The sequence below is a fragment of the Martes martes genome (assembly GCF_963455335.1).
Source record: "Martes martes genome assembly, chromosome: 15".
In the NCBI taxonomy this organism is placed as follows: Eukaryota; Metazoa; Chordata; class Mammalia; order Carnivora; family Mustelidae; genus Martes; species Martes martes.
In genome coordinates this window covers 230,026-245,904 of record NC_137903.1, presented here as the reverse complement: position 1 = coordinate 245,904, position 15,879 = coordinate 230,026, and the positions used below count along the sequence as shown (strand labels likewise).

General features: G+C 51.8%; 1 protein-coding gene across 1 annotated transcript in view; it reads right to left on the bottom strand.

Annotated features, from left to right (window-relative positions):
- INTS3 (integrator complex subunit 3) overlaps positions 1-15,879 on the bottom strand; it is a 38,539-nt gene that overhangs the window by 16,440 nt on the left and 6,220 nt on the right. Inside the window, exons 2-8 of the mRNA XM_080824362.1 lie at positions 12,908-12,991; positions 10,515-10,598; positions 5,519-5,632; positions 5,233-5,317; positions 3,849-3,915; positions 1,442-1,586; positions 455-584 (exon numbers count right to left, since the gene is read on the bottom strand). Of these exons, the coding sequence (XP_080680488.1) occupies positions 455-584; positions 1,442-1,586; positions 3,849-3,915; positions 5,233-5,317; positions 5,519-5,632; positions 10,515-10,598; positions 12,908-12,991 (709 nt within the window). The remainder of the gene's footprint in view (positions 1-454; positions 585-1,441; positions 1,587-3,848; positions 3,916-5,232; positions 5,318-5,518; positions 5,633-10,514; positions 10,599-12,907; positions 12,992-15,879) is intronic.

Below are 15,879 nucleotides of genomic sequence, written 5' to 3'. Positions count from 1 at the left end.
GCTAAGTTGGATCCTTGGAACTCAGAGGCAAGACTGCTCCCCGGGAGAAGCATTCTCTCTCCCAAGGCTAATCCCAGCCCCTCTGCGGACTCAGTCTCACGAGCTGACCTCTGAATCCTCTGCTGGCCTCGGTGAGGCTAAGAAGCGGGTCATCACCTCCCAAGCCGAAGAGGAGGACCTCCTCAGGGGAGGACCACAGCCCCGGCTCAGCTTTTCTTAGGAGCAACGGCAGCTGTGGTCTGCCAAGCAGGGGCCGTCGGGAGTCCCATGAATTACGCTCCGCTCTGCCACTGCCACATGCAGCTGTACCCGGCAGGGCCTGCCCTGTCCCAGGCTTTCTGTATCCGGCTGCCAAAGCCTCTCCTACCCTCTGGCCTCCACCCTCTGAGCTCATTCAGCGCACATCCACTGACCTCCCAGCTCCCAAGGGCAGGGAGCCCTGCTTCGCACTTACCTGTGAACTGAGGACTTAAGGCCTGAGGGTTGTGGATAATATCTTTCCAAAGCAGCTCAAACTCTGGTATCCTAGCAACGTTCTGAAGTAGTCTCACGAGGTCCCGGCCAATCATCAGACATTCCATGAACTTGATGGGTGGGGGGGGGAGGACAGGAGAGAGAAGAAAAACCCAGACTGTTTACCGGCTGCAGGGAGGACCAAGAAGCAGCTTGTTCTAAGGAAGGAAGGAGAGTCCCAGGTACAAGAGGGTTTCTTCTGGAACCAAGGGGGAAGAGCGCTGGAGGCTGGGGACGGACCTCAGCAGGACAGGCTGTTGCGAACGACTGAAGCCTGCCAGCTTCCACACGAATCCATTCCCCTCCCCTCGCAGAACGGCTGTGACCCAGATCGAGAGACCATTCCAAAAGGACAGGACAGGCAAGCTGAGCCCCAGACACCTTTCCCCAACCACTCGCCAGTCCAATAGAACAATCTGTGATAGTGGAAATGATCTCCATTTCTATGCTGTCCAAAAGGATCACCATTAGCCACACGTGGCTAAGTCAACTAAGGAACTGAGTTTTTAAATTTTAATTTTAATTAACTTTAATTTAAATGGTCACATATGGGGAGTGGCTACCAGAGTAGAGACCACAGCTCTGGGATCTCTCTCAGGAGATTTGACAGTGGACAGTGCCCACCTGGCCACAGCCATCACGCAGGCGGGCAGGCGGGGAGGACGAGAGAACAGCGGCAGCTTCTGTCTGTGGTGTGCCGGAGTGCCTACGACGCTGACCAGCGAAACCCCTAGGATGCCAGCCCAACAGGCAGCCCCTCTAGGAGGCCGGGCTACTCTGCCCGGATTCCCCCCCTCCCCCCTCCCTCTGCCTCAGAATGATGAAAAAGCCCCAGGCCTTGAACCACCTCTCTCTCTGAAATGACATCTCTTGGCCTAGGTCACCTCCCGGAACTCACACAGGTGTCCCAGCCCGGTTTCACCCTCACCCGTTCCCGCAGCAGTGACAGACAGAAGTCCACCTCCTTCTGGCGCAGGGCCTGGAGCTGGGCGGTCCCGTGGTGGTCCACAATGAGGCGGAGGTACGTGTAAACAGCCATGGCGATGAGGATGCCGCTCTTCAGCACCCACTCCCTGCAGAATGGGGGACACCTGGCACTGGGGCTCTGCCCGGGCCCGTTCACGCTCCCTGTTCACTCCCACGCGTGGCTCCGGGGCCTCAGCGATGCCCGGTGATTCGCACTGGGAGGAGGCTCTCGGATTCCCGGACTGCCTGCTCACTACCCATCTTGGACCATCAACTGGCTACGGGAGCGACAGTCTCCCACTGCTCCTCCAGGCTCCGTAGAGACAAGCGCCGGATGGAGGCAACCTCTCTTTCCCACTGACCACTCAGCTTCCAGCGAAGTTAACTGCTCGTTGGTTCACTGCTCAAGCGCTGAGCGCCCATCGCCGCCTAGCACCGTGTGAGGGACCGGGCACGGAGAGCACACCACAGCTTCCTCCAGCTCAGAGAGCGGGGAGAGAGGCTCTAGAGGCATCCCTCGGTCAGCAGTTCTTACAGTGTGGCATGAGGGCCGTCAGGGGGTAAGACCCTTCGAGGACCCTGGAGGTTTTAGGACACACTGTGTCAGCCCTGCCATTGTGCCTATCGTCAGAGGCCCACCATGCTACACGCCCTTCCCTGGCCCTCCTCCGGCCGGCCGCTGCTCCCACTCACAGACAATGAGGAACCCGCCCTAAACCAGTCTGAAAAGAAAAACACAATTGTGGATGGCAAAGCCTACTTTCCCAGGAGTTTTAGAACTTCCATGGGGGAAAGAGGGTAGTGAAGGAACCGTGTGCTCCCTGCTGCTGTGAACAGAGTGGGGGGCGTGCTGGGTAGCTCAGCAGGCCAGGCGCCTGCCTTTGGCTTAGGTCACTATCCTGGGATTCTGGGTTTGAGCCCCACATCCGCTGCCTGCTCAGTGGGGAGCCTGCTTCTCCCTCTGCTCTTGTGCCCTCTACCTCAAATAAATAAATAAAATCTTAAAAAAAAATAGAAATAAAAATAAAGCTGAAAAGACAGTGAAGAGATGACAAAAACTCTCAATACTGCTTCGAAGCACCAGAATGGGGAGGTGCGCCCCCAAGCAAGTAGCTGCAAGGCTTGGCGCCCCTGCTGGAAAGCAAGGAGCCAAGGAGTTTAATTAATCCAACCAGGCAACATCCTGATTCCGGAAAAGTGCTCAAGCCACGGGTCTTTCCCTTTCACAGAATGAACGCAGAAGCCAAGGACACAGGAGGCCCTCCCCCACCCGCTCCCTATTAACTCCAAGGCCCTAGAAACGCCGGGGAGGGAGGGAGGGAGGCAGACTGTACAGGAAGACAGCCCCCAACGTCGAGGGACTCGCTTGCACCAAAGGACCTGAGTTTCTGGAGGGCAGGAGAAAAGGGAGGGCAGTTATCTAACACATGCACGGAGACCACTCTAACTGCCCAAATGAGGGAAATCAGTTTCCAGGAAGATTGTGAGCAGAGGTGCTGAGTGTATCTGAATCCTGGGATGGGATTACGGAGAGAGAGAGAAAGTGAAACCATCGACCCGGACACTTGGAAGGCAGAGACCCGGCCAGACTCTGCCGCCATCTCCCAGGTTGTGCGGCGGCAGCGAGCTGTGCCTGGGCCGCTAGGTGGCGCTGCAAGGCTCCTGACCCAGGCCTCAGCTTGGCCAGGGCCCAGGGCAAGTGTGAAGGAGGGAGGAGGTCTGTCCTGAACCACAGGACACACGGCCACTTGCAGCCCCTTCAGTCATCTGGCTGCGATGGTGGCCTCGCACAGAAACCGACTCAGAAGTCAAGCAACAGAGAGCGAGGCCACTGGACCAGATCTCTGGTCCTGTACTTCGACGGGAAAGAATGCGCCAGAATCCCCACGCGCCCCCTTATGCCTTCTACCACTGCAGCCCCCCAGCCCAGCGTGCAGATCGGAGCTGTACTCCCAGGCCAGTTACCTCCGCCTCCCACCGCGCCCCCTGCCGCTTCAGCGAAGGGGTCTGGGGGTTGGGTGGAGAGCCTCGGAAGGGAGAAAAGGGGTACCTGCCAGGCCGGGGCCATTGGCTGGTCCCACTCTGCTGAGGTCATTCTCCCCCATCTCCCCCCAAAGATAAACATTCCAAGGAGGTCTGGATCAAAAATAAACCCTTATCAGATGAAACCAGCTTTTCCCGGGCTCTGAAGTATTTCAGCAAAGCCCTTCTTTCCCGCCCCTCATCCCTTTGGGCCAGATCATGGCATCGATTCCTTCGGTTGCCTCTCCCTCCCCCACCTCACCCGTTCTAACCCCAGGTGTTCTCAGGCCACCTGTCAGTCCTCACACCCCGACACCCACACTTGCTCCTGTCATGGCAGACTCTACCTCTGCTCCGTCAAGATATCCAGGACACTCTCTGCCAACCAGATATTTTTTGCAGTAACATCGCCACCTGATTTCAAAGGGGAAGAAAACAAAGAAGAATGGCTCCGATTAGCGACTCAGCTGACCCCACACACCTCTTCACCCGTCCGGTTTCTCCATCCCTGTTATCCTGTTACAGAGGTTCCGAGTGTTGGAAAAACTGCCTTCTGTTCCGTCAGGCTTTAGAGTTTCCCCTTCATGTCCTCAGAGAAAGGAAGGGAAATCCTCGATATTTCCAGAAACCAGAGCTGCTACTTTTCCACAGACCGGGGGCTGGAGCAAGAACACCCTGACCCTGGAAAGGAAACGTCTGAGACAGAGGCGTGAAGAAGCCCTGGCCGGAAGAAAGGTGGCGTCTCAGGTAGGCCTGAGGCGCGGGTGACCAGTGACGGCGGCGCTCCAGCACTGGAGTGACTCAAATCCCAAGTCAGGCTCATGACAGGCCCAGAGTGTCCTGCTTCCAGGTATCCTGGTCTTCTTGCTGGCGGTGGAACTCCCTGGGGCAGAAGGAACATGTGGCGATGCCAGACCAGAGCGTGAGGGTGAGAAGAGGACACCGAGGACCAGACTGGGGAGGAAACGCCCGGAGGGAAAAGAGCCGGAACAACACGATGCCTGCTCTCCAGCCCTCGTTTAAAAAGTCAGCACCCACACTGTCCGGAGGGTCATGCACATCGGAACAGGACCACCAGTGTCACAGAAATCCCGAAGAGGAAGGCGAGAACCAATGGGAATAGGGAGATGGTGAAGCAGAGCCAGTTTTAAACACACACATGTGTTCTTGGGAGCAGAAGAGGTAGTACAGGCAGGCCTCTTGAATATTTGAGGCTCAGACAGATGTCACTGATGCCAAGGAGATAACAAAACCTAAATGTCAGGGTCTCTTCTGTGACATAGTCCCTCTCTCAAACCGGTTCCCATCAGATGTCATAAATATTTGGAAGCAAGTGTTCAGAACCTGGGGTGGAGCCCAGGAAGATGTCGGGTTTCTGGAAGCATAATGTAATGGGAACAAATGGTCTGCCCTCACTTCTCTTCCCATTCCCTCTGGATCCTTCCAGATCCAACACGCCATGAAACCCCAGAGTGAGGACTGGTTAAAAGAGGCCAACTGTTCTACGTCAGGCCCCGTTTGGCAGAAAGGGGAACAAGGCGGATGTACTGCCTCAAAAGACCCCATGTGAGTTTTCCATTTCTTTCCCCCAGAAGAGGCCTTTCCCAGAAGGAAAGAGTCGAGGGGCAGCCCAGGAACGGAGACGCCCGGGCACTTAATCCTTCTCCATCGCCCGCATCTAGCCTCTGGGCTCCTCCCCTTTCTTCTTTATGCGCTTGTCCCCAAACTCACCCGCAATCTGCTTCATGAACGTCATGCACACGCCATCGGCCCCCAGGACCCCGCTCTTCACTAGTTCCCGTACCAACCACACCAACTGAAAGAGAAGAAAAGGCAGGTGAAGGGGAAAGGTCTCTGAGTAAGGGGTGAATCCACATTACCGTTTAGGTGTACAAAGGTAGGGGTACAAGGTAGGGGCGTGTTACCCCCGATTTCTCCTTCCCTTCCCTTCCCTGGAGGAGACAGCGCCCATCGTCTAGTCTGTCTCTGAGCTGGACCTCCCTTCTCCTGGCCTCACCTGAGTACGGCAGGTATCCTGCAACTTCAGGTACTTCTCCATGAGTATCTGGTTGATCTTATTCAGGACAATATTCATGCCGTCACGACTCACCAGAGCCAAGTCCCGGTAACACTGTGAGAAGGAAGACTCGTGAGCACCGGGCCAACTGAGGACAGGCTTCCCCTTCCTCTTAAATGCCACCCATGGGATTCGAATGACAATGAGACCTTCTACAGGGCTCCTCCACCCCAAACCCACCCCTGGCCCTGTCACGCAGGGTGGAGAGAAGGAACGGAGCTACTCTCACAGGAGGCAGAAGAGCCTGCTAAGAAAGCCTCCTTGTTCCCCTGCCTCCCTCCTGAAAAAGCGCCCCACTGTTCCGTGTTACGAGCGGAGCAGACCCAGGTGGAGCCCGTCTGCCTTCCACCTGTTGGGAAGGTCACTGCAGAACGGGTCTGGCTGACAGACCAGAAAGGACCCCAAAGAGGTTCTCGGACCTGTACTGACTCAGACGGATGAAGCAAAGGGCTGGGAGTATTAGGGAAGCGGACTGGGGACCAGGCCCCAGAAAGAAGGGGCAGGACAAAACTGAACCTCCTTAACTAAACATCATTCTTCTTTTCTCCGGGCTGCCCTTTGCTTCTGCCAGGCCCTGAGAAAGAAGGGGTCCTTAAGCACACCCAACCCTGGAAGAGATGAGGGACGGCACGCCGACCTCGGAGCGCTCCTGCTCCCCTCCCCCGGGGAGGGCTCTCACCCTGGCTCTCCAGAGACTAGACTTCGGGAGGAATGCGTCAGGCGGCCTCACTGGCCTGCAGAGGTCCATGTTATCAGGGTCTCCGCACGAAGGGGAAGAGCAGGTGGGCATCACCCCACGGCCTGCGATAAGCCAACACGCCCTGGGGTCGCGCGCCAGCACACGGGCTGCACTTGAACCCCACAACCACCCTCTGAAATAGGTACCAGGCGCTGCTGCCTTTATTCCTACAGATGAAAAAACAGGACTAAGAGGGTAACTAACTCGGCCCAGGAAGAACCAGAACCCAAGTCCAGGTGGTCCCGTTCCAGACTCCACGCTCCTGACACCTCCGCACCAGCACCACAAACAGCGCCAAGAAGCGGCTGCCAGGGAGCGAGGGGGCGGGGCAAGGTGGCTTCGATGGGACCAGACTCCTGAGTGCTTTCCTCCTCAGTGTGTGACGAAAAGTGCTCCTACTCTCTGGCCTGGGGGTGAGGAGGGGCTCCTGAGAGGTTAACTACCGCTCCTTTCTCTTGCCTCTACTGCCCTAAGTCAAATGTGTGATCTGATAAAAACACCAACACTCAGAGATCCCTCACATGCCACGAACTCTTCATATCCAAAGGAGGATTCGATTCTCCTCTGACTCCATCTGAGATCAAAAAGTACAAGCAAGGGAGTAAGGGATGGGTAAGGCTGCCCGGTGAACCACTGCCGACAAGCCAGTCAGTAAAACGGCGTTCAGCCCTGGAGCCTCCTCTGGAGGTCTGACTTACAGGACAGGCAGAGAAGAGGGTGCCGAGAAGAGGAGGGGGGCAGAGGCAGAAGGAAAATCTGTGTCAGGACAAAGACAGACTCACCAGAGAGGGGCCCTGTCTGTTCAATCAGAAGCAGAAATGCAGAATAGACCCTGGACAGGGAAAGAGGACAAGTCTCTCAGGGGACACAGGGGACAGACAAAGAGAGCAGAGATGGTCTGCCGAATCCCACGTGCCACGTGGGACCTTCTCGGCCACAGTGCTGCTAACACGCAGCTCAGCACCAGGGACCGCAAAGCCGCCAGTTACCTCTCCAACCTCTGTGCCAGTTTTCTGAGTGGCTTGAAAGAGAAGTAGGTGGGGGGGAAAAAAAAACAAACAAACCAAACAACTCAGTGGGGAACACGGAAGAGAAGCAGAGAGTCTCAGAAGAAAGGAAAGGTGGCCGGACGGCGGCAGCGAGCTAGTGCTTCTGCCCTAACTGCTGGCAGGCGCGATTCTCCAGCCTGGGTCCACGCAGCCTCCGACCTACCTTTGTGATCAACAACTCCCAAGGCTGGGTCCTTGACTCTTTGATGAAAAGGGACCTTCTCATTGATGCTCGACCTTGTCCTTTCCTCTATCTAACTGCTAGAGCCTGGCCACTTGGCCTCCTGCAGCCCCACGGCCCCCAAACGGCCTGCTCCCAGCTACTCAGCTCAGACATCAAACCGAAAACAAACTCAAAAACCATAAATGTAAGAGCTGCCAAGATGGCAGATGAAAGTGAAGAAGGTACAACTCGAACAAAACCCACCCCATGCACGTTCCACTCTCCCCCAAAACCCAGCCTGCTTTGTCCTTCACTGAGGGCTCGCGTCCAACCCACCCCTGCGCCACCGCCAAGTCCTAGAGAGCTGGCCTCGGCGTCTGAACCTGCCCGCGGCGCCGGCGGAGGCTGTCCAGCTCCTGCTCTCCCAGAGCGGGTTGTGATGTGCTTAAGACTCGTCCCACTTCCCCCGTCCTCTCGGGCCGAGAAGACCAAGAGAGCAGGTCTCCGCTCCGCCCTGAGGTTTCTGGTCCAGACACGGAGTCAACCCCAGACAAACGCTTAAAAAACACTTCCCTTGTTTTAAGCCGAAGCCTAAAACAATGCATCAGAACCCATCTTTACCAGTAACTCCCGCCTTCCGTCCTAGCTGCAGGACAGAAGGGTTTCACAAGATAATCACCCTTTTCCGGAGAAGGATCAAAGCGCCTCAGAGACAGGTCACTAATCCTTGCCATACTCTGACTTGGCTCAAAGTCTCTCAACGAGTTACCACCAGCCAGATGCTCAGGAGCTTAACCCTCAGGTGTCCTCCGAACCCCCAACTCCACTGCTTTGTCTGAAGAGCCCTGACAGGGTCCTGTCAGCCTCACACACTCCGGGGAGGGGATTTACTAGGAAACAGCTCGTGTGTGAACACAATCCTGGTGCAGGTGTCAACCAGCTATGAGGTCCAAGGGAAGGAAGGGCCTGGGCCACCCTCATGGGGCTGTCCCAGGTTAAAAACACAAAGTGCTGGGGCGCCTGGGGGTCTCAGTCGTTAGGCGGCTGCCTTCAGCTCAGGTCAGGATCCCAAGGTCCTGGGATCGAGCCACACCAGGGGCTCCCTGCTCAGTGGGAAGCCTGCTTCTCCCTCTGCCACTCCCCCTGCTTGTGTTCCCTCTCTCGCCGTGTATCTCTCTGTCGAATAAATACCCAGTACCCTGCCACGCCTACATGGCCAAATTCATGACTTCGTAAGCCTTTGCACTGGAGAACACTACGGCCTTTCACTGCCAAGCTAGATAAAGACCTAGAAACACCAGGCACCCTCTGCCTCCTTCACGAGGGTTAGGGGTTCACCCCAGCTGACGAAGATCCCACCATAAACAAGCCAACCCAGCAGGATACACATATCTGCACTAAGGTGACTACATGAGATTTTAACTTTATTTGTAAAAGTCTTTGCCAACCATTTATTCGACAGAGAGAGACACAGCGAGAGAGGGAACACAGGCAGGGGGAGTGGGAGAGGGAGAAGCCGGTTTCCCGTGGATCAGGGAGTCCGATGTGGGGCTCGATCCCAGGACCCTGGGATCACGACCTGAGCCGAAGGCAGACACTTAATGATGGAGCCACCCGGGCGCCCCATCCAACCATTTCTTTTAAACAGAGTGGCTAGACTGGAAGTTCCAAACTGGAGACATTCATTTGTCTTCAAGGATCTTGGCGATAAATCCAGTATGAAAATGAAATGTCAAATCAACGCACCAAGGTCCCAGCCCAGAAATGGCCTGGGACCCTAAGGACTAGTGAGCACCTGCTGTTCTACCACCTACCCTCATCCCGGACACTACTCGGCTGGCATCAGAGGATGACAAACTCCTCAGGTTGCCACGCCCACAGATCTTCCCCTGAGGTTAACTCAATGCCAGAGGGGGCATGGCCATCCTGCCCTTGGCCCTGGGGATGATTTTCTTGATTCTCCCTGAACAGATGATAATGTCTCTGACCTCCAGTTATCTTATAGGTAAACTGGGAGCAGTCTGGAAAGAGGGGACAAAGCCACCAATCTTCCGAGAGGATTAAATGAGATCTTGTCTGGGTAGAACCCAACACAATGCTGGGCACAGAGCACGTGCATCTTCTTCCACGCTTGTTCAAGGAAAAGCCAAAAAAAAAAAAAAAAAAAAAAAAGGAAGGGCCAATAACAACACTGAATTTCTGCAGCTCCTCTCTGTTAATGTCATACAGTTAATGCCAGATGCCAGTCATACACTTCTAACCCACTGCCCCAAGAGTCCCAGGACACAGAACTGCTGGAAAAGGTAAATCTGGAGAGGAAAAGACAGAATTTCGCTGCTTTATTATGGAAAGAGCGGAATCCAAAGAGAACATCCTTCCCAATCCCTCACCCCAGGCAAGGATCCCACTTTAACCATTCCACGTAAAGGACACTCTCCTCGATGTGAAGACCCCAGCCCAGTTTTCACACAGTATTCCTGAGGAAATCTGGCTCCGGTCGGTTCCAGGGTCCTCTTGGTCACTACACCACGGCTGCATCAATCATCAACATCAGGCTGTTAAATCCTGCGTATGCCAACGTTAAGCCTACTTTCCAACCACCTGTCAACGACAGAACCTGCAACCACAGGTCACGCTCTTCCGGATAAGAACTCTCAACGGACTTGGTACTTGTTCTCTTCTCTGGATTAAATTCCAACCCTCACAACCCTGACCCATCAATCTACACTGTACAACACTTCAGACGCTTTTCCGTCTCACAAACGCTCTCCTTGCCCTTCAGCTTCAGAATCTAGATAGAGAAAGGATCGGAGTCAGAATGACCAATTTATTGAAAATTAAAAAATAGAGTTGTAAGCGTCTCAGGACCACAAGGTGATCCAGTTCCGGTCAACGGGTTTGGCATTATGCTAGCAAACCCTTGCGTCCCACTGTATCCTCAGACCACCTGAGGGGAGTCAGTGGGTCCAGAGGAGGGGGTCTTACCTTCTGGGCTTGGGCAGGTTCAGTCAGGACGAGGGTGAAGAGGCCCAGGCAGATTTCCTCGTGCTGGGGGGGGCCTTTGCATACCTAGGGTATGAGGAAGGAAAAAAACTCATTGTCTCTCACAGGAGGAAAGTTCTTGAGCACAGTTTCTCCCAGAAAACCTGCGACTCCTGAGTAACCCACAAAGGAGAATCATTGACTGTTCTGATGATCTCCTCCTAGAAGCAATGAAGCGTCTGTTTCAGGAGAGAGGTGGGGCGCCTCGGTGGCTCCGTGGGTTAAGCCTCTGCCTTCGGCTCAGGTCATGATCTCAGGGTCCTGGGACCACGTCCCGCATGGGGCTTGTCCAGCATGGGGCTCTCTGCTCAGCAGGGAGCCTGCTTCCCCCCTTCTCTCTGTCTGCCTGTCTACTTGTAATCTGTCAAATAAATAAATAAAATCTTTAAAAAAAAAAAAAGAGAGAGAGAGAGAGATAAAGGGAAAGAAACAGCTGTTTTCTCCAAGGCTTGATGCATGCCACAAGCAGAAAACAGGAGTGTTTGTTTTTTTTTTAAGATTTTACTTATTGGGGCACCTGGGTGGCTCAGTGGGTTAAAGCCTCTGCCTTCGGCTCAGGTCATGATCCCAGGGTCCAGGGATCGAGCCCCGCATCGGGCTCTCTGCTCGGTGGGGAGCCTGCTTCCCTCTGTGTCTCTGTCTGCCTCTCTGCATACTTGTGATCTCTGTCTGTCAAATAAATGAATAAAAAATCTTTAAAAAAAAAAAAAAGATGTTACTTATTTGTTTGACACACAGATAGCACAAGCAGAGGGAGCAGCTGGCAGAGGCAGAGGCAGAAGCAGGAGCCTGATGCGGGGCTGGATGCCAAGACCCCAGGATCATGATCTAAGTCAAGGGCGCCCACCCAACTGACTGAGCCACCCACGTGGCCCTAAAGAGTGTTTAAAATGGAAAAAAAGGGACACCTGGAGGCTAAGTCAGTGGCGTGTGCAACTCTTGATCTTGGGTTGTGGGTTTGAGCTCCACACTGGATGTAGAGATTACTTAAAAATAAAATCCTTATTCTCCCTCTGCTTCTCCCTCTCCCTCTGCCTGCTGCTCCCCTTGCTTGTGCTCTCTCTGACAAATAAATTAAAAATTTTAAATTAAATAAGTAAATAAATAAAATGAAATCTTTGGGATGTCTGGGTGGTTCAGCTGGTTAAACGTCTGCCTTTGGCTCAGGTCATGATCCCCGGGATCGAGCCGCCCATCAGGCTCTTTGCCCAGCAGCGAGCCTGCTTCTCCCTCTGCCTGCTGGTCCCCCTGCTTGTGCACTCGCTCTCTTCCTTTCTCTTTCTGACAAATAAATAAATAAAAATCCTTTAAAAAAATAAAACAAAATAAAATCTTTAAGGGCACCTGGGTGGCTCAGTTGGTTAAACATCCCACTCTTGGTTTTGGCTCGGGTCACAATCGCATGGGATCTCATGGAATCTAGCTGCATCAGGCTCCACACTCAAGGTGGAGTTTGCCTGAAAGATTCTCTGCCTCTGCCCCTCCCCCAACTTGCATGTGTGCACGCTTTCTCTCTCAAAATAAATAAATAAATATTTAGAGAAAAGAAAACTTTAAAAAAATAATAAATAAACAAAGCAGAGAAAAAATCCCACTGTACCACCTTTACCAGACCTTAATAGCCTTCAAGAGGGAGGGAGCTGCAGAACCACTCATGGTGTAATGGGCAAACATATCAAGTCAAGACCTTGGGCAAATCCTTGAGTCCGTGGTATTTGTAAGGTGAAGACAATAAATATAACATACCACCAATAAAGAGGAAATACTAAGCATTCACTATGTGCCTGGAATTACTCTGAGAACTTTACATGTACTAACTATTTAAAATCCTTTCAATATCACAGATTAGGAAATATAAAAGGTCACGGGGCACCTGGCTGGCTTAGTTGGTTAAGCATCTGACTGGACTTTGGCTCTGACTCTTGATTTAGTCCTGACCTCAGGGTTGTGAGATCGAGCCCTTGCATGGGGCTCTGTACTGGGTGTGGAGCCTGCTTAAGATTCTCTCTCTCCTTCACCCCTGCCCCTCCCTCCCTCCCCCTACAAAAAAAAAAAAAAAAGGAAATGTAAAGGATCAAATATGTGAGAATAATTTGCAAAGAAAAAAGGTCACTACAGAACTAAGAGTTATTTTTAAAAGTTGTGACTTCAAGACACATAAGCTCCAAGGGCTGGACTCCCACAGCGAGACAGAAAGAGGAGCTGGAAGTCTGGTTTGGGGAGCTAAGATATGCACTTCAGTCCCCTAATTCCCAGCCACTTAAGTCCTATCTTTTGGATCACATCTCAAAGCTTCCAAAGCAGTAGTAATGGACGGGGGAGAGCATTATACTCACGTGAGCATTGAGGGCATCATTGGCTTCCCTCTCTGAGACACCAGCAGTCATCGAGGTCACAATGCTCATGCACCTTTCTAACCTCTGTGAAGGGGTGAGAAAAAGTTCAGAATGTGTCATACCATCACCTATAAAGTATTTCTGACCCCCAAAACCAGGGCACCTGGGTGGCTCAGTCATTAAGCATCTGCCTTCGGCTCAGGTCATGGTCCCAGGGTCTTGAGATCAAGCCCCACATCTGGCTCCTTGCTCAGTGGGAAGCCTGCTTCTCCCTCTCCCATTCCCCTTGCTTGTATTCCCTCTCTTGCTGTCTCTGTCAAATAAATTTTAAAAATCTTAAAAAAAAAGAAATTTAAACCTCATCATACCTCTAAATCTAACTACCTGTTTAAAGTAAAGTTACACAAGGATATAATCAGCTAAGTCCAGAGGGTAGAAACCATGACAGGTAAACTTATTCTTCCACAAATCGCAAGGGAAGGGGGAAACCCACTATTAAAAGAGGATTAAGGGCACCTGGGTGGCTCAGTGGGTTAAAGCCTCTGCCTTCGGCTCAGGTCATGATCCCAGGGTCCTGGGATTGAGCCCACACTGCGCTTTCTGCTCAGCAGGGAGCCTGCTTCCCTTCGTCTCTCTCTGCCTGCCTCTCTGCCTACTTGTGATCTCTGTCAAATAAATAAATAAAATCTTTTTAAAAAAATAAAATAAAAGAGGATTAAGATTATAGCCCATGGTGGGGGGGGGGCGGGGAGGGGCTCAGTCCTTAGAGTATGTGACTCTTGATCTCATAAATTCAAGGGGACATAAATTCAAGCCCCATATTGGGTGTAGAGCTTACTGGAAGGAAAAAAAAAAAAGAGTTTATAACCCATTGAATAAAATAAGAATCCAAGCTAATAGGTACACACATAATAAAGAAGGGAAAGCTCTCCCTTATAGCAGAACGCCAACTAATAAACCCTTAAGGAACAAGAGGGGCAGAAAATGATTCAGGGAAAGGTCACCAACAGATACTAAACCAGAGGTGACACTGCACAAGGGGGTATTATGTGGGTTCGAAATACTTAATACACAGGAAAAAGAATAACTGCAGGAAATTCTGGAGGGCACCACCTTAACCAAGTGATCGAAATTAACATCCCTGCATATGCCGCGGCAGGGTGCCCCGAAGAGGCTGGAACAGTACTTGTATGGTTTTCTGGCCAAAAAATGAATCATCTTAATCTAACCACGGAAGAAATCTCAGATAACCCAATATGAAAAATATTCTACAAAATAACTGACCTGTCAAAAGTGTTTGAGGTCATGAAAGACAAAGGAAGATTAAGAATCTGCTTCAGGGGGCGCCTGGGTGGCTCAGTGGGTTAAAGCCTCTGCCTTCAGCTCAGGTCATGGTCTCAGGGTCCTGGGATCGAGCCCCACATCGGGCTCTCTGCTCGGCGGGGAGCCTGGTTCCCGCCCCCCCCCCCCGCCTCTCTGCCTGACTCTCTGCCTACTTGTGATTTCTCTCTCTGTGTCAAATAAATAAGAAATCCTTAAAAAAAAAAAAAAAAAAAGAATCTGCTTCAGGGTGAAGAGAGAGCACATCTAAACTCAACCTGTGATCCTGGACTGCTACACGAACGTTCCTGGGACAAGCGGTAAAATCGGAGCATGTTCTGTAACAGCAGCACATCGAAGCTGAATGCCCGACCCGGACAACAGAGCAGCAATTACATTAACTGACGGTCTCTGTTCTCAGGAAATAGACAACGAAGTATGGAAACCCTCACAGCTGCAACTGACTCTCAAAAGGCTGAAACCGTGTCTGTGCAGAGAAATAGTGTTAGTAACGGCTGAGTCCGGGTGAAGAGTCTGTGAGAGTTCTATGTATTATAATTTCACTAAGCTTAAAATCATTTTTTTAAAAGATTTATCTATTTGACAGAGAGAGAGACTGAGAGAGGGAACACAAGCTGGGGGAGTTGGAGAGGGAGAAGCAGACTCCCCGCCAAGCAGAGCCCGGTGTGGGGCTCGATTCCAGGACCCTGGGATCATGACCTGAGCTGAAGGCAGACAATTAACAACTGAGCCACTCATGTGCCCCAGTTTGAAATTATTTTAAAATAAAAAGCTGTTTAAAAAAATTAAAGGAAGGGGCACCTGGGAGGCTCAGTCATTAAGCGGCTGCCTTCCGCTCAGGTCGTGATCCCAGGGTCCTGGGATCCAGCCCGGAATTGGGCTCCCTGCTGGGCAGGAAGCTTGCTTCTCCCTCTCCCACTCCCCCCAGTTTGTGTTCCCTCTCTTGCTGTGTATCTCTCTGTCAAATAAATAAAATCTTTTTTAAAAAGTTGAAGAAACACTGGGGCACCTGGGTGCCTCGGTGGGTTAAGCCTCTGCCTTCAGCTCAGGTTATGATCTCAGGGTCCTGGGATCGAGCCCCACGTAGGGCTTCCTGCTCAGCAGGGAGCCTGCTTCTCCCTCTGCCCCTAACCCTACTCATGCTCTCTCTCTCTCAATAAATAAAATCTTTTTTTAAAAAAATTAAAGAAACATAATGGGCATCTGAGTGGCACAGTCGGTTGAGCATCCAGCTCTTGGCTTCAGCTCAGGTCATGATCTCAGGTTGCAGGACTGAGCTCCACTCTGGGCTACGTGCTCAGCAAGGAGTCTGGTTAAGACTCTCTCTGCCCCCTCTCTGCTCTCTCTAAAATGGATAAATAAATCTTTAAAAAAATTAAAGAAGCATATCAATCAAATGCAATGTGTGGTGCTTGTCTGAGCACTGATTTGAACAAACCAGTTATAAAAAGGAATTTATGAGACAGTCAATTTGAACAATGAATATTTTATTACACTGAAGAATTACTACTAATATTTTTAGGTATTACATCATGGCTATGTTAAAAAAAATCCTTCCCTCATAGACATATATATAAAGTAATTTGCAGATGAAATGATTTATCTTGGATTTGTTTCCAAATGACTCAGTG